Genomic DNA, 19,751 nt, shown 5'->3' on the forward strand with positions numbered 1-19,751 from the left:
TATACCGGATTAAAACCAACAATTTTGCTTGAAAGAATTATAACAAATAGTTCTGTTTTTATTCCATAGGTGACAGCAGGGTCCCAGCTCAGATGTTTCTCACATGATAAAATATAATAAGAGTTAGAAGCAGTTTTGGTTTTTGAAAAATTTGATGTATTTTTTATTTTATTTTAAGCGTATAGTGCTAATTTTAAGTACCAGGTTAACCTTTTGCTGTCCGATGTCGACGTGGACTCGACATGGGAGCCATTGCTATAACACCTCCTTACGATTAAGGGAGGCACATTCAGGGGCATTCCTTATTGGGGGTGGGGAGTACTAATAAGTACGAACTGTACCAACGAAGTGCCGAAAAACTTCTGGACCGCAGATTAAAAAGGTTAATTAATTCATTGCGTCCAATATATATATACATATACCAAAAATTTCGTATGACACTTATTCTTTTCATAATGCGGCACTGAATGGGTTGGAAACCCTAAGTACGTTATTATAACAGAATGCACATTTGGTTTCATTGATTTATTAGAAATAGATGAAAAAATTACAGATGCAATGTCATATCAGTAGTGACTGATCATTCATCGAGTATCGCTTTTCAAGTATTTCAGAAACTGTGTGATTATCTTTTCAGAGGACAAGAACTACAACCAGCAAAGCGCGGTGCCAACCAGATGGGACACCCACGGTGGTGAAGACGTTCCAGTCTACGCCCACGGGACCATGTCCCACCTTTTCCGTGGAGTAGTCGAACAGACGTACATCCCGCACGCGATGGCGTACGCGGCATGCATCGGACCACACAAGGACGATTGCGAGCGGAGGCGTCAGGGTCTGCTGCCTAGACCCGTCATCGAGTGCCCTTCACCACACGTTCTAGGATCGGCCCCGAATTATTCCTCCTGCAGGACTACCAAGCTAACGTTGATCGTATGCCTAACGGTGTCGTGTTTGAATCTTATGGTTTATAGCTTGAGGGCATGACATATGCGAGAAATACAGAAAAATACGATATTAGAGGATACTCTCTATGAAGATCGAGGTATTCCGTGAACGAATTCATGCATCGAGAGTGGAGTAAACTGACGAGTTAAGATGGCACACGCGTCCATGATGATTGCTACTGATTCGTGACAATTCAAATGTACGATGCTACAGTATTACCAAGTCCGATAACTTGATAACATTCCTTGCAAGTGATAAGTTTTTTAATGGGTACCGATAACAAAGTTGCATACAAGACGTTTGGTATATTTTATTTTCCTTAGAAAATTGACAGCCAACGACTCTAGAGTCGCATTTTCCGAAAAGGGGTCGATGGACCCTCTCCCAGAGGCCGCAAAAGACCGTTTTAGAAATCCGCCGGAATACAAAAACGGTAGTAAATGTATAACCTTACGAATATGGCAGGGGTCTTCAACCAAATTCTGGTTAGCCCCACCGTCAGTGAGGTAGCCTAATTTATGTATGGGTGGGGGAGCTTTGCCCATGGCCTCAAAAGTTAGCGTGTATTCTCTGGTTAATTCAACATTCTTTTGTCTAATCACCTTAATTTCAGTAATGAATAAGCAATTAATTAATAATCCCCCCCCCCCCACCATAGCATATCAAAAATTGGCCTTGGTCAGTGCTCATCATCGGAAGAAGATCACCAATATTTTTGACATTACTGAAACTCAAAATCAACGTTGCATAATACACCCCCTAAAATGGGGTATTAAATTGGTGAATAGTGAGAACGAAATCAGACATAAGCATTGGGTGTAATTTGGGTACTATTTAGTGAGCACTATGGTGCTCCAGATTAACAGGCTTGAGGATGACTTGGTTATGGGGTTTTTTTTTTAAGGGAGGGGCGTCCTCGGTACTTTAAATGATAGACCGAGCGGTGTTCGCAGAAGTGCTCATTGAGGAAACAGTACTCTACAGAAATGTATGACTTTTACACCACTTAATTTATTGTATATGTCCTGCGTCAATGATAAGATATTATTTCAGATTTGATTAGAATTATTATTTTACAGCCTGAGCATGACAAAGAGAGATTATTATCATCATTACTTGGTAAAAATCAATTCAGTGAATAATGATATGAAAATATCACGTCTTCCTCGTTAAGTCACGGTAATTCAAAATGAACTGCTTCAAACACGAATAGCCATAGAATAAACTGTTCCGTACACGTACATGATGATATTTTGTGGTCCCAATTCATGCATCAAGATACTTCCAATATGTTTCTTTCAGCATTATTCATGTGCACGATAACGTGCAAGTTTGATTTATGATGAACGTTGAGAGATGTGACCATGTACATACGCGTGCGTACAGTTTTGTATACGCCCGACGGGCTGATGACAGAAATCGTGGTGAGATATTTATTGTCTACTGTCGGAAATAAATGTATACTAGCAATTGGTAACATTCTGTTTTGTGATTGGATTTCGTTCACTACAAATTGGTATAAAATCTGAAACCTTATACAGGGTTTGCACAGATGAATGACAAGGGGCGCGGTAGCCCAGGTCGATAAGATACTCGCCTAAAGTACCGACGGATGTTTAGAGGTGTTGCGAGTTCGATACCCGGTTCGTCCTTGTCAGAAAACTTTCCTGACACAGGGGTACAACAAAAATTGCGACATGACTGCAGAAAAAAATTGCTACCGCAGGGAGTCCCCCATCGAGGGGTTAGCGCACCAACCCCTTGATGAGTATAAAAAACAAGCCTGCCGTTCGGAATCGGCAAATAAATTGTAGGTCCCGGTCTAATTAGGCCTCGTGTGCAGAAAATGACCGTGGCGCGACAAAAATGATCAAATGAATGACAGGATTTTAAAACAATTAATATTTACAAAACTATTACACAGAATATTGGTTGGATAAAGTCTCCCAAAAGCACTCGAGATGGCAAAGCACGAAGCAATTCGAAGGGCAACACAGATTTACTTCACAGAATAGCTATTGCTTTACAAGTACGGATGTTGACGAAACACGGTAAAAGCAGAGGGTGACCTCTCTTACGTACACGGTTCCGCTCTAGAGGAGCTTCTATACACAATAAACATGGGGAACCTTCTGGAAAAATCCTTTGGCGTCATGACATCGCTAAATCACCGGAGCTGTCACCGAATTCGGCATTAATACTCATACTCACATTGTCGTCGAATGATCATTCACCCCCTGACAATGTGAGTATGATTGATTAATTCACTTGACCACTCATACTCTCACATCACTCACTTTGTCAGTCATACGGTCAGGGCAGGCGAAATGTCGGGGGAAATGTCCAACTCACTTGATCATTGATAGGGTCACTCATATGGTCACTCGGTCACTCATACGGTCAAGGCAGGCTAGATGATGTCAGGGGTGAAATTTCCGAAAGTATCGGGGTAGAAATATGTTAGGGACGATATGTCGGGATCAGAGATTTCGCAAACCAAAACAAGCTTAACTCTAATAACGTAAATGCATTATGATGATATGCTGGTGCTATCATCTTTCATAATTCGAAGTGAAAATAGCAAATTCCTGGATTTTCATGTAATGTAAGTATCCTATATCGAATTTTAAGTAAATATATAAAGCAAAAAATTGACCCCCCCCCCCCCAGGACTCCAGAATAGGGATTCTATCAGAAGTCCTTGGAAAGAGATTTAAGGAGGGACCATAGTTTGGTAAAACAATAAAAATTCATATTTTCTACATTTCTATGTACTGAACATAATTTTGTGACGGGGTTGTGTTATCGGCATGAGAAGGCCGTGGAACACAAGAGGTTAAGAACCCCCGAGTAGAGTATTTTATTAGTAGGGCAAGAATTTCTATGACTGCATGTTTCGCTATTTTTACGCAAATAGGGAATTTTTTAATGGTTTTCAGTAATTTTAAAGCATTTTTCACGATCTTCAAAACTGAAGGCATATTTTGCATATTTCGCATAACGATGAAAGAATTTTTGCACCAAGACTCATTTCCCACAATTGGCGATTTTAGCCAGAATTGGAAAATTTACTTACCTTCGACATCGTTTTTGGGAATTATGGCGATTTCGTGGGTGATATTAGCAATTTTGTGTACCTTTGTCAACATTTTTGCTAATGATTATCGATTTCCTGTAATTTTCCGTATTATTCTCAAGGGGATATGGTCAGCCTATCACCTAAAATCAACCTAAAAACATATTTTTAGGTTTTACTGCATATTTTCGGGTTTTTTTTAAATAAAACTATTGGTGTTTAGGTTATAAAAGTTCTAGCCCTACTTATCCGCTTCTCCCTCACGGATCATATAAATACAGATATTTCAGAGTACCTGATAATTTACTAATCCGTCTATGTAGGTCACAAGTTTTCTTTTTTTACGTATATAAATTAGCTGAAGCTAGAGAAAAACTGTAAGTAATCAAAAATATTATTTTTGTACCTAATAATTATTGAATAACGATGGATCATTAAATAGTCATTGGAGGGAACATCGCAGAAGTAAACAAATTACGCATCGTCAACTACAAACGGAATGGATGACCGACCATCCATCTATCGCGTGATCTCCATAACTATGCGCAGAATGCAATAATGAGAACATACTTTGTTTCTCGCCTGTGTACAAGACGTTTAGCTCATCTGACATTTATTGCTATCGTCGGTAGATGGAAAGTAACATTCCATTCTCGCTCATGTCCTCTCATGTAGGTGTATCTACTAGCTGCAGACACCTATTGCAAAAGTGTCCTGTTTTGAATGACGAGGACACTGGGAGGAAAAATCATACTTTTTTTTTTTGTACCATCTTCGCCATCGATTCTGACGAAGAATGTGTCAAGAGAGGAACTTCGTTGAAGGAATGAAACCTCTCCTCGTCATTATGTCAACGTTACGTCCATTGGCATTTCCAATTTTACTTTGAAGGGATTTTTGTTTATAAGGGGATGTTGAGTTGTTTCAGGAGATTATTGACTGAACTCTCACTGGGTCATTGATGACCTTTTTGAAAGACTTTACAACGAAGTTCGACTACCTGCTGACATTCATTACCTTCTTCTTCAAAAAAAAATTAGGGTAGGCTGTGTCATAGGCACAGGCCGCAAGTTTTGACGTGAATACGTCTTTTGTGCCTTGAATCGCGTGATAGGCACTGGCATAATGAAATTATAACATTATCATCGGCTTTGTGTTTGGAGTGATATCTTTGGATGCACCTTTGCAATGTGCATCTGACGATGACATTTTTTTTTTTGGCTTGCGTTACGTACTTCCTGAGATATAGTAGAAAACAATTTGTTACGAATTGGGGCAAAGGAGCTGGTGCCCAGACGGCAAGAGATATTGAAACGGGAGTGATATCACATTGATTGCATCTTTGCAATGTACATCTGACGAGTGCTATTGTTTTTGGCTTGCGTTGCATACTTTCTGGGGTATGAGCGTTGAAAGAATTTCATCACGCAACTTTTTGCGAATGCTCCCCAGTACCGTCACCGGAGTGGTGGTCGGCTGAAGTTGGTTTTCTGTGGTTCCCAACTTCCAGTTGCGAATGCAAGAAGATCTCTATATTAAAAAGCCTCGCAGAGAGCAACAGGCCTAAAACGATAAAATCTTCAAATTTCACTCATAGTACAAAAAATATGTGGTAGATGGCAGCACTGTAACAGCTTATACAGAACAAACAGAAACAAGCTTAACGTTAGGTTCATAACATAGACATGCACATGTGCCAATTCATTAGAAATTCCGCAAACGAATATAGACGAGGTACATGTGTGGTTTAGTAATAGTAGTAGTATTAGTAGTAGTAGTATCATCGTCAGATGATTTAAAAGACGTATTCACGTCAAAAAATATTCAGAGGATTTTATAAGAAAAATTTCCATATTGCAATACTCGAATGCATACAGGATGGCTATAATTGAACCGTCCCTACTCAAACCTAAAGAGAGATCGTCCTGGTTGAAACTTCTGGTTAATACTTTACATAGCCCTTGAATCTTGAAAAAAAACTAAGGAAAAAAGCTGAATTAGAAATAATTAAAATTTTGGCTATCATACGAAAATATTCTAATAAAGAACAAGAAACACACAAACTAGAAATACAACTTTTCATTTAATCATGGCATTTATTCAATGTGCATTTTTTTGCAACTTCACAACTTTTTTATCTGGGGAAAGAAATTCGAACTATTATTTTTTTAATTGCAGTTTCATGGTCCATATAACGTTTAAACCAAGAATACGCCAATTATAGCGGAATCTAAATAGGTCTGAGTAGGGACAGGCAGAGCTACAGTCAGGACGCCGGAGAGAATCCTGTTCAGCATTGTTATTATTTTTGTTATTCATACAATAAATTTACCCCTTGAAGGCTCGTGAAAAGTCCTTCTGTTCGTCAACCCGTCAAAGGTCTCAGCTTAGCGGCTCGGCTCCAGTTTATTAAATTGTAAATTGCAATTCAGCGTCATGGTCACTGGAAAATACTTCATCACGTAGTATATGCTGTTATTTTCGGTAATTTCTCAGTCTGAAAAAACTTTTGGCAGCCGCAATGATCTTTCACCCCTTTATTTCGCCTTTGTATACACTGGTCATTTGATCTTTGAAAATTACCGGAGTAAATTATCTTTTGAGACTAATTTTGCAAATTACGCTGAAATATGCATTAGGTTGCGAAATGCTAATTCGTTTTTTACGATTTTTACGCTCCATATCCAATCACCATGCGGTATGTGTGAGCCAACCAGGATGATTCTACAAAATAGGATGCTGTGGTTTAAATTGTGGCAAACTTGCTAGGTGGTCTTAATGACGTTACATGATGAACGTGGAAACCCGTGCGGAGGCTTTCTATCTCTAGGAGGTGCTAGTTGGATCCCCACGCTTGTGCTGCGGAGAAATTCAAAATTGAATTTAATAGCTGAAAAAAAAAACAATGGTAATGTTCGATTTTTCCATATGCTTTCGAAACGCAGGAGGGGGGGGGATAAATTTAAACGAAATGTACGTAAGTTGATCAAATAAAAACCGAAATTTCATTCTAGAAGGGTAGGGTGTTGTGGGCGACCCGCTAACAGTTTCTGGCAGGTGGTTTGGATGCTTGCGGTTTCTTACCTCTTCTTCTTGTCTGCAGCAATTTGTATCCATTCTAAGTAGCGTAATACATCAAGAAGTACATACATGTATTGCGCAGCGCATTATTATGACAATTTTGGCTAATGAAAGCTTTAAACTGTCTGAAATTTTGAGTAGCCATCTCTATGCACAGTTCGGGGCGGAAACGCTGTCCAAAACCCAATGAATGGCATGAAAAGTTTTAGCAGGACGCGATGCGGTCGAAAATGGGTCCCACCACGAGCGAACATCAATGCAGAAAACATTCGCGAAATTATTGAAGTAAATGACTACATGAAGGTACAGAAATATATAGAATCAACCGTTAGCTGGGTATTAGCAATAGGGGATAGATAGTTAGAACCACTCACAACCCTGGACAACAACAAACGCACGCACGCACGCACGCACGCACGCACGCACGCACGCACGCACACAGTGACACATAAAGGGCCGGAAATAACAGCCTGGGATTTCAAAAGAAGTGTAGTGACTTGTGGTTCAAGCTTAATCTATTTTATTGAGGATGGCTGAAAAGTGTATTGTATGCTAGGTGGGTTTCTCTCATGCTAATCTTCTCATCTACTATGGAAGGCCACGAAATACGGTGCACTGGTCAGCTCTGGAAAAAACACCCTCCTCGCAGTACTTTCTTTCTTTCAAACCGAGCACAACTCAGATCTATCACCATCTTAGAACGATTTACTACCTAGTGAGTTGTGCCGGAAGTGTAACTGTGCGTGTACCTAACAGTCTGAAAGCGTATGAAGTGTTGTGTTTGATTTTTTTTTTAGTGCTGCCATCTATATTTCAGAAGTGAAGTGAGTGATGTGTTAGGATTGAATTACATTTGTACTGTTTGTTACCACTAGTCTTTGTACCGTTGGATCATCGTTTGGCGCGGCATAACCTTGATGGGCCTTGTACCAGTAAAAAACAAAGCCTAATCCAATACGAGGTCACCCTTGAATGGTTGATAGCACATATCGCGCTGCAAGTTCGTCAGAAAAATATGATATTTGTGATGAAATTCTGTTGAGCACTCTATAAATACACCTCTTACTGCCTTTGTTTATGCGATTTGACTGCACATTCTATGATCAAAAATGCTTGTTTAGGTGTCTTATTTTACCTGTCCAAAGTTTGTTCCCTTGAACCCTTGAATTTAGAACCACCCTATATTACATGTGATAATTAATGAAGTGGAACCTCTTCCGCTACCTATCAAATAAAACTGTTTAAATTATTCCATTAGAGCCAGCAATTGGATTTTGATTAATGTAATATATAAAATAAACAATAAGATATGATATTAGTATTCTTTATGAACAAAATATTAATAAAATAATCAAGTTTGTCGCCAAATTTTAATAGTTAATGTTTGTATAAGGCAAATTAACACATTAATACGTTAAAAGTTAAATTACTTTTTTTTCAATCATCATTACGTTCTTCTTCTGGTTGGTACGGAGCAGCATTCGTACTGGGAAATCTGTGGAGTCATTCACTGTAGTGAATTTATAGTGTAAAAGAAAAAACCAATAAGATTTGCCCAAGGCCAATGTGCTATCTCTACCCTTGTAGGATTCATAGTGCTCTCTTAAACCATTGAAAATAGATGCTTGATTTCGTGCTCAGGAGATGTTCCCCGACAACTCAGATAAACAACTTATGATTCAATGACTTAGATTATGATTATTTCAGTTAAATCCACATGTCAGAGCTTTTGTACGGATGCTTTACTTCAGGCGATGGTTATAATCAAAGCTTTTGATTCGTGAATATGTCTCCTAATACGTTGATTGGGCTTCAACCTCATGAGTTAAACCAGGCACGGCACTGAGACCCATGCCCCACATCCCGCAATAGGGACCGTAGGCTGAGATAGGGGTAGGTCCCCCCGGTCAGACTTTTCTCGCCTCCCCCCAATATGAATTTGTAGTGTGAAAAATTTGTAGTCTGATGAGAATCCCATCCGGCCCCTCGGTGGCAGCCCTGCCAGACCCACCCACCATGTAGCGCGCGCAACCTCAGTTGAATAGCAACTTCCACGATAAGATCTGGCGCGATGATTTATGACAATAAATATGTAAATTAAGAGGTGGTGCCTAAGTAAGCCCTCTTTCATTTTGACATGGAGCTATGATGTTGTTGGCAGTAGAGACACACTTCTTTCCCAGATAAATAGGCAAAAATTTGTGTGAGTTCAGTAGAACAGTCCCATTATCATAAATCATGAGTTCGCGGAAGAGCTTTATCACCATCAAGGGTTCCACAAGAAACTCTACGTTGTGGAAACTCCCGATATAGAAAACAGATGTAGGTATACAGAAATTGGCAGTCAGAACATTCCGGAGCCAAACCGCACTGCAGAAGAGATTATTATATTATCTAAATACAAATACAACGCCACAACAGGCAAATTGCCCAACGAGGTGGCTGACTTGAGAACATCATGGATCCCCGAGCCATTTTTTGGAGGCCCTACCTACTACTGCTACACCACACATGCACCCCGAACCCCCAACGAATCGGTACATGCGGGAATGTGCGTGTACGTGTAGTGAAACCTGCCGTGAAGTTTTTTTTTGTTTCTCTGTAATGCTTGTTATGTGTAGTGCTGCCATCTGCCACCAGATTTTCTAACTATGAGTGAAGTGTTATGATTGAATGATTTATCGTTGTAGGACTGTTGCTCTCTGTGGAGAGACTTTTTAACGGGGAGATCGGCTCGCATTTGCGCCTTGAAGTTGGGAACCACAGAAAACCAACTTCAGCCGACCACCACTGTGGGGTTCGAACCCGGATCCTCGCATCGCGAGTCCGTCAAAATGGGGTTGGTGAAAGAAGCATTTGTCGAAAGATGAACAAGGAATCCAAATTTGTGCTGAGGGGATTTAACAAAAGAAAGGGAAATCAAATGGAAAAATTTTGATGAAGGGAGTGAAAAGATCTTTAACAAAAAACAGAAAGGACCAAAATTTTTTTCTTCTACTAAAATTTTTTTTTTTAAGTGACTACTTCCGAAAAGAAGGTGGGGGGGGGGGTACCGGCATAAACTAAATGACATTTAAATGGGTTGTAGTGAAGATTTCCGTTCCCGGGAACTTCCCGAGATGTTTTATTGCACATGTAAACGGAACTACAACGAAAATGACTCAGAAGAAGAGGTTCCGCGAAATTCGACCCATATGGAGAGGAGGGGTCATGGGGGAGGGGGGAGGGGGTTAAAAGATTATATCGCTGAAGATATAAATATGAAATTTGGTAAGTAGGATTTTCCAATTTGTTATGGGGGAGATGCTCAGAAGTAATATGGGACAATCATCTCTGAGCCCAAACTACTGAAACTATAAATATGAAATTTGGTGAGTATTATATTTTATAATATAGAGACTGGCTAAGACGATAATTTCTATAAATTCAATCCCCATGGGGCATCATGAGGGGTTCAAATGTTGTATGGGGAAATAATAGCCCAGCAATTTGCAGAATACCAAATATACGCGAGCGAAGCCGCGGGTAACAGCTAATAACAGTATAAAAGCTGCACTGTTTCTTGGTTTTTTTTCCGGCGTTAAACTTATTTTTTTAGATTCAGCGAATTGATGTAATTCCAAGTTATAGGGCGTTATTAGTCAATAAAGTCAAAATTAAAAGCGTTAAAATGTATTTATCATTCCTGTTTTATGGTCAGGTGCTGCTGCAACGTTTCCAGTAAATCTAAGAGGAATAGACTCTAATCAACGCAGTTCGTGTTAATGGACGAGGGCATTACCTACAAACAAAAGTTAATGAAATAAATAAGAATTAATATGTTATTTTTTCCACGTTTTTCTAATAAGAAAGACATTTTTTCTGCCGCCAGTGAAAAAGAACCTGTTCATAGAAGGAAGAAAAAAATATCGATGGGGTTTTTACACCGGCAGTGACGTGTTTCTTGCTTGTCACTTAAGATTTTTCTTACGTTGTGCGTTATTTTTCTTGTTTAAGATCTCTCTATAAATGTGTGTGTGTGTGCTTTCATTCTTTATGCTTCTCCTCGAGGATTATTCAAGAACACTTCGAAGACGCAATGAAAAGCGTCGGCAGGAAAATGAAAAGATTGATGTTTTACGTGAATTTTAAAGAAAGGTACTCGGTCGTCAGAGTTTTTTTTTATAGTTTCTTTTCTTTCATCCAAAATAAAGTGTTTCCGAATACACTGTGTATAGAGGAAATACATGCAGAGTTCCGTGCATTGCTAATACATCATCGGAACTGCATATATACTTGTACGCATTTGAAAAGCACTCGAAGAATCGTGCGAGTTATTGCACAATTTTTAGAAACCTAAAATAATAAACTCCTATGACGTATAATATTTTCCCTGATAAACAACTTTTTCCTTCGATATTTCTGTTACGATATGAATTCCCTCCCCCGCCCCGATGTATTACTTCCGAAATTGTCATCGTGTAATTTTATATATGAAATTCAATTTTTCACAATATTTACTGTTTGAGTGAAGAAAATTTCTCTGAGATGCTGGTTCCTGTATGATATAAGTTTCAAATAAACTGAAGAAAATACATTATATATAAGAAAATGCTGCGTATAGGAATAGGAATCTGTTTTCTCTGAGAAGTTTAGCAATATATGTACAGTTGGAATCCGGTATGAATTCCTGTATTTAAAATTTTATTTGTAAAATTAAACTGTATTTAAGTTTTAAATTTTTCAGTATTTGATTAAATTTACTATGAAATCATATTATACGAAAGTATGTGCTGATATATTCATATTTGAAATGATATATATCTAATTAGAGTATGGATTGAAAATGAAAAATCTGGTGCAATTGCCATTTTTTTCGGGGAAACACATCAATTTAAAGATTTTTTGTTAAATTATTTTCAGTTCAAAAATCTATTTGTTAAAAAGTTAATGAAGTTTTCGAATAATTTTTGAAATCACTATTTTGGACAAAATTTAATTTATTTGCATAAGATGAATAGGATTTTTCTTTTTTTTTTATGCGCAACGATGATTCATCAAATGGCGATTCAACAGGTTTCATTATTGGTATGGTTGGACTGAATGATCCAAAAGTCTGTTAAAATTTATAGAAAAATCCACTTTTCATTTCATTGTACACTTACAGCAATGAAATAAGAACAAACACACACTTTTCTCCAAATAGTTGCCGTAATTCGAGGCTGCTTTGCACAGACATGAATTACTTTGCACCAATCCTGAAAAAGAATTCACCGTTGCCTAGTGGCTATTCTAATGAAAATTTCCAAACATTTTTGATTTTGTGGGACAGAAAGCATCATCCGTCAACTCATTTTCAAGGATTTTTTGATTGTATTTGTGTTACTGATGCACCCGCCATTTTTGATATGGTTTGCTGAACATATTAGTACTGCTTAATTTAAAGTGGAATTTTTGTTAAGAAAAAGTTGAATTTTCTGTCAAAAAACACTTTAATTATAAAGTAAGTGATATTTATTTATATATAGCAGCTAGTTGTCATTTAAATCACACCTTTAAAGTTGTAATTAACTAATTATTTATCTTTATATGATCAATAGAAATCTGATGGTTACGTTATTAGCAACACTGGGGCTAGTTTTCAACACCTTAAAAAGTCATGTAAAGCAGGAGTGCCAAACGTAATTGGGCCCTGAGAAATTTACTTCAAGATTATCTCTTAAAGGGGCTGCCAATTATTAAAAATTAGTAGCCAACTGTGAACAATAAATACCATTTAAAAAACTTTTTGTGATCTTTCAATACACAGTACTTCCAATTTGTATATTTATGTAAAACAAAATGTTTTGAAAGGTAAAGAAATTATTATATGAATTTTAAACTTAGGTTAGACACTAAAACCGAGCAGATATATATATATATATATAATTGATTGCCTGCATGTCTGTGTCCAATCCTCCGGGAAAGAGCGCGAACCATCCCAAGATGGTCTCTCAAGGCAGTCAGTGGTCATGGCTCTCTGTGTGCATTGACAATTTTAGACCAATTGTCGTCAAATTTTGCATGTACACTAAGCACGAGGACTCGACTTGAACGACGGGGTACTTTAAAACTTCGTACGAGCTGGGAAAATGCGCGAAATTGGGAAAAAACTGTCATGCAACAATGGTTCGTGGGCCTCAATGATGGATTTTGGAATGTTGACATTGATACAGTGGTTCCCCCCGACAATGCCTTTCAGACATGTTTACTCCCTTACAGGTATAACATTGAAGAAGCAACAGTGGTCTGTTGCTTCTTCAATGCAACCCAGTGTATAGATAAAACCCAGGCAGCGCCGGGTATTATTGCTAGTTTATTATAATATTATGCCCTCACAAGAGAGAGAGAGAGATAGGGATAGTCAAACAGCCATTTGTTAGTTGTTGTAAGATTAAGGAAATCTTTCATCCATGATGTATCTTGTGGCGAAAAATGAATGTGTCGAACGAGCGGTTTTTTTTTAGAAAATCATCAAATAGGCTGCAAACTGCAAGTCCTGATTTAATTGTAGTATTTGCACCATGATGGTTTCACAGGAAAAATATCGATCACAGTAACAGCACTGCACTGGTCAGCAAGTTTTCGGTGTTTCCCAAGGGTGGTTTTCACCTTATACCTTCAAAAATATATACAAGAAAATATATTCAGTCAATGAAAAAGTTTAATCAATTTTATATATAACCCCCCCCCCCAAAGCAAAAAGCAACAATCAAAGCTTCAAAAAATATTCATTTAAAAAATTCAAAAACCAAAAATTTTCAACTATTCTGATTTTTAATTGCGAATTTAACTCCTATAAAACAAGTTTCAAACTTTTATCTGATGGTAAAATCAAAAACTATTTTTCTACGGAGTAATTATTACAAACCATCTGACTATTCCCATTGCTCTTCATCTTTTTCCCACTATTTCCGTAACATTCAGTCACGTGACAATTGTAAAACATCCGTCGAGGTGTTTCAACAATTTTGGTTTCTCTCCTGCATCATGTAGATAAGAATTATCAGGGGTAAATAAACGTATCTGAAGCATAACTTTCCCTTTTTCAATAAAAATAACCACCATTAAAAAAAACTTAATCTTCAAATACACAGTGTGCTTCATATTTTTATATTATGCAGAACGAAATATTTTTAAACGATAAAGAAGTTTTCGTGAATGAATTTCAGCGTAGGTTAGACTGAAACCGTGCTGATATTTATTATAATATTATGCACACACAAGACAAGAGAGAGAGAACGAGAGAGATAGTCAAGAGAAACCATCTCTTGAGGAAAAGTTGTCACTCTAGTTAGTTGAAGCAAGATTAAGGAAGTCTCTCATCCATGATGTATCTTGTGACGAAAAATGAATTTGTCACAACAATTTTTTGTTATTATTCAGCTGGCACATGTGTTGAAAAGGTAGCTTATAATAGAATAAAAATACCGAAAAAGTGTCACGGTTGGAAGGTATTCCAAGAAATTCGAAGAGAAGGAGACACTGCCCCTTAGAACATTGGCCTTATCCCTCCAGAGGGGCCCCCCTCTCTCTCTCGACTTAAACACATGCAAATTAAATTCAAGCGAGTGCACTTGAGACTCCCACGGCGAATTATACAGATTAGAATGTTCAGAACAAGCCTCTCTCTCTCCCTCTCACCACCTTCTCCACTAAACTCTATAAGTAGAATAATTTTATGGTAACTAAGTATAATCAGAGCGAAAGTGGTTTAAATGAAACCAGCCTCGTAAGTTAATACATCATAAGGCAGCAGTAGAGGTGGATTTTCCACAAACAAAAAGGAAGGACTAAGTTTGGCGATGAAAATTTAAATGGCTGCGAATTAAATTTACAGAAGTGTTCGGTTCAAGCAAGTGCTACCTCGCAATCTTATTATAAAGATAGTGGGACAATTTTCCCATGAGTTTTAAGCTTTGAGAGGACTTACCTTGATACGTTTCAGTCATTTAATTTCTGTCGACTTGGGTTTCGGACCGTGAGAATTGTTTCACCGTGTAATGGACTAATGGTGATTTACAATAACGTAGAAACCGATGGACTTTTAAAGTCTATTCCTGGCATAAATCATGGTCCTGAATGTCAGTAAGTATTGATGGAACGCTATAAAAATTAGAAGTACTTGATTTGATTTGTGAACACTAAAGAAGAAACAAATTCGAACACGTAGTAATGTAAGGCCATGAAATGACGAATTTTGTAGAAATTGTTGAAATTTTTTAATCAATGTACAGTACTTGACTGAATTTTGGTTATCGAATCAGAAACGATTCACACTCGGATATAACAACATTATAGCTCTCACGAAATGTTTACGTTATAACCGAAATTGACGTTCTCAAGATTTGTTTTTGACGAATAATATAATCAGATGCACTCAACAAATAAAATACTGTTACATGAAGTTTTTATTTCATTGTGATTATGGTGACCGTATTTGATGGAGAGTCCGTCAATGACAATCACGGAAATAAAGGGAAAAGTTGAAAAAAAAGCTCTAAAAGCGGAAAACCCGTTTTACCCGCGTTTAACGCTGGTTTTTTTTTCTTCTTCCAAATTTTCTATTTTTCGAATGCAAATATCTCAGTGAATATTGCACTTAGAAACATGAATGTTTTTTGTTGACATCAGGGGAAACAGTGCAACAACCTTATAACTGGGTTTTGGGGCACACGGGAACTGTATAAAAAAATATTATTTTATTTTAATAAATATACAACTCCTTCAAACATGAATGACATACTACACTTTATTTGGAAACTTTTTCTAATTGGAAGTATACACCTAGGGCCAACGGTTCACCAGTAAAATGTCATACCCCCCTGTTTGCTATGCACCCTGTATATATATATGCAGACAAAGTTATACAGGCGCCTTACTTTAGGGGAGTATAGGTTATAGAGATGATTTTTGTCGCATCACGGTCACTTTCGGTTGACATGAACGCTAATTAGACAGGATAAATACATTTTTGCCTTTTTTATAGTCACCGAGACGTTGGTACGTTAAACCGTCGATGTGGCACTCCGTGTGGTAGCACTCGTTTTCTGTGATCATATTGTTGCCAATTCTATTGTACGTCTGTGTCAGGAACGTTTTGGACAAGAACGAATCGGGTATCGAAATCTCGATACCTCTAAACATTTTCTGGTACTTCAGACGAGTATCTCATATACCTCGCCCGGGTAGTGTTGGAGTAATAATAGAAAAAGAGTATTTTTTTGTGGTTTGGGGGAATTCTCTAAGTTGCGGGGGAGAGAAAGGAGCATTATAACTTGCATTAACCTATCAGAAAAAAATATCTTCTTGAAAAAAGATCTCTCATTTTACACAGGATTTTGGCTATTTTCACTGTGTCAATTTTTTAGAATTTACCTTGTAGGGCGTCAAAAAACCACTTGGCCCGGGGGCCCATGATGCTCTTAAGACGGCCCTGTTAATAACAGGTGCCAAAACCTTGTAAGAAATAACGAGAAATCTATGCAAATTTTGAGAATTTATTTACTTTCCGCATTGACATTGCTCAAATTCATATTTCTGACGAAGTGTTGCGCAACTTGAAAGTACAATTTTTTCTATCACAATAATTAAGAAAGTAAATAATAAGTGATTTTTTTTTGGACCTCTGCCACTTGTAACAATTTTCCGACAATTAGGAAATAGCAATTAAGACGCCACGTGTGATTAGGATTGCTTTTGTTGTCGCAATTATTGCAGTTTTAATGTCATTTCCAATTAAATCCGTTTTCGGAAAACTAATAATCGACGTGACAAGAAAGAGTTTTCAATCGTCGATGATTTCATCACGTTTCCCTTCCCCCTTCCCCCAGAACAAACTTCTTAAATTTTTCTACATTACGTTTACGAGGGATTTCAATCAATTTCTCGATATCAACACAAATCAAGGAGAAAGTATTGCTTCATTATTTTTATGGGCATCTTTTTCCAGCCACGTCGTTGGGCATTTTGTAAGTTGTGGCCTTTGTATTTTATTTGGTGGGTTTAAATTAAGGGAAAAACAACCACATAAAACTAAGAGAATATTTTTTTTAGCATGTAAACTATATACTTCTCACAGATTATTTTAAACTCGGGTTTGAATCTCTTATACTATTTATTTTCAACCGGTTGCTCGCAAGTGAGACGGTGCTCGATGACGCACACAAGAAAGTTGGATGTTTATTCCCAAGTTCACGTTCGTGAGTTGTTGTTCGACATATCAATTAAACATACTGTTCAAATTGTTTCCAAGGATTAGCACAATGTTGATTTGAATTGCAGCTCAGGGGTTTCCAAACTTTTTGACAGAAATTTTATCGGTGATTACCCTTCCCCCCATTTTTCCAACTTCTGTTAAAATTTAATCAATAGATGGTGCTGAACCCCCCGACACTATTCATTATGTGCACAATCAACTCTGCATTTTTCGAATTTTTTGAAAAACCGACATTTTGTGTGTGAGTGAGGGAGAGATACTCCAACTCGTTCTTGTATGCAGTGGATACATCAACCTGTGTATGACAACCAATGAAAATTGAGTAATTGTAGAGTTTATATCAGGAAAATCTGCACCTACACCATTTCGTTAAACCTGATAATTAAAATTTTACGCAGTTGTCTGCAAGCATAAAAAAAGAAATGTTTTTTTAAAAGATTTTTTTATGATTATTAAGATTTTCAGTTTTGGTGGGGGAGGGGGAAGCTTTCTTCTTTACCAGACACCATGTAGTTCCTATTTTATTAGTTGTGTGATTTATTTTTAACAACTGATTGCGTACAATGGATAATAAGTAGTCCAGCTAAGAGTTATGGAGTTTGAAATATATGTATATGTATTATTAATATATGTATATGTATATTTTATCACTAAAATCAACCAAGAAATATGCCAAAATTGACGGGTAAAAATGAATTCGTGTAATAGAAATGCAATATTTGCTGCATTGTCATATTTTCAGTCAGTCAGTATTTCGAAATTAGTTACAATATTTGTCACACGATAGCGCTGCAATATAAAAATGCTTGGTTTCAACAACATCGTGTAGCCCTAGATTCAAAAAATTTCTCAGAACCCGTGCGAATTTCTCAGCCGTGATGACCTGAATTGAATCCAGATAAATTTGAAGATAAGTTATAAATTTCAGTAATAGATGACGCTACAGTAGAGGAAAACTACGAGAAATAGTATTTTCCAAACCTGAGCAGAAGCATTAGCACAAGTTTCTGCGAATTTTGTTCGAAAGCTATATATGAGAGCAGGTCCATACAACAGACAGACAGACATGACCGCTGACCACCCAGAGAGACCATCTTGGGATGGTTTGACTCCATATAACATAGTATATAACACTGATATGAGAGACCATGTTGTTGCGCTGCAAAAGAAAAAAAAATAGGTAATATTTTTTTAAATATTCACCAGGCGCGAGCACAATCTGTTGTAAAAACTTGAAACTGACGGTGATATTCTCTGCGCCTGATTGATAATTTATCTTTTCCCCAAGCACTAGTGCAGTGAACGATACACTTCTATTGCTTTCTGTCAGATTTTGGAGCACCCTATGTGTTCCTAAAGCTATCAAATTTTGGGCCATGCTTGACCTTAAAGCTCCTTGAAATATTGTAACTTCACATAAACTCCAAGATGACTCCAATATGTGTAATGAGGATTGTCAGAGTCAAAAACCGTTGATCCCAAAATAATTGAAATATTCAATTAATACGTATATTCAATTAAAAATAAACCTATATAGTATATTCTCCTAATTTGAAAAATACCACTTTTATATTTTTCTTTTATTCTAGTTTGAAACCTGGTAGAAATCTAAAACTTGTAATTTCTATAAAATTTGGTTTCTTGTCGTTGTATTTGCATTTATCCCATTTAAAAATAGATATTATAGCTAAGAAAAAAGGTATTTAAAAAATCAGTTCCGTGTGGTAACATGGATTGTGGGAGGGCGATTCCAAAATCAAGAAAACTGATTCGAATTGATCGAAAACAAGAGTTAATGAGTCTATTCAATGAAAAATAAGAATAAAAATCCATCGTTTGTTTTTGTAGTTGATGCGGGGGGGCCATATCATAAAAGCAATCTTCTTTCTCTTCCTCCGAAACGGTAAAGATGAACCCGCAGAGGAAAGGACACTCATTATTTCTCTAGACAGTTCCTCTTCTTACTTAATTTTCTATTGTAGCCCAACTCAGTAAATACATGTAGTATTAAATATTACCCGACGCACCACCTGTGAAAATATAGCGTTCCATCAAACCGGAGAAAGTAGCTAGTTAAAAATGAGCAGAACACAATAAAATACAACTCTTGGATCGCGCATCGTGTAGTTTCTGTTATCAGTTTCAAGTTATTGGGCAAATTCTCAATGATTAATAAACACTTTTGAAAACTTTGCCTGGGTAAATTTCTGAAACTGGAAAAACATAAATATATTATCCTATATCAGCCGTGACGATGGTGGCAACCGAGCGACACCGACTCTATAACATCATGGGGAGTATTTTGAAGTTCTTTCTCCCTGTTCCCCTTGGAGGCCATACCTGAAGGTAGAGAAAACCTGTTAAGGAAATCACAAAACCTCCTAGAAATTGTCACCTATTTTCAAGAAC

The 19,751-nt window shown here is 37.2% G+C and overlaps 1 protein-coding gene across 1 annotated transcript in view; it reads left to right on the forward strand.

Annotated features, from left to right (window-relative positions):
* Positions 1-2,422, forward strand: part of LOC149082529 (alkaline phosphatase, tissue-nonspecific isozyme-like) — an 85,490-nt gene extending 83,068 nt beyond the window's left edge. The window contains exon 9 of the mRNA XM_089235778.1: positions 638-2,422. Within this exon, the coding sequence (XP_089091904.1) occupies positions 638-987 (350 nt within the window). The 3' untranslated portion in view covers positions 988-2,422. The remainder of the gene's footprint in view (positions 1-637) is intronic.
* Positions 2,423-19,751: the final 17,329 nt, after the last annotated feature.

This window comes from Pholcus phalangioides, unplaced genomic scaffold (genome assembly GCF_987345545.1).
Source record: "Pholcus phalangioides strain wild (caught in Gottingen) unplaced genomic scaffold, Ppha-v1.0 ptg000009l_1, whole genome shotgun sequence".
NCBI lineage: Eukaryota > Metazoa > Arthropoda > Arachnida > Araneae > Pholcidae > Pholcus > Pholcus phalangioides.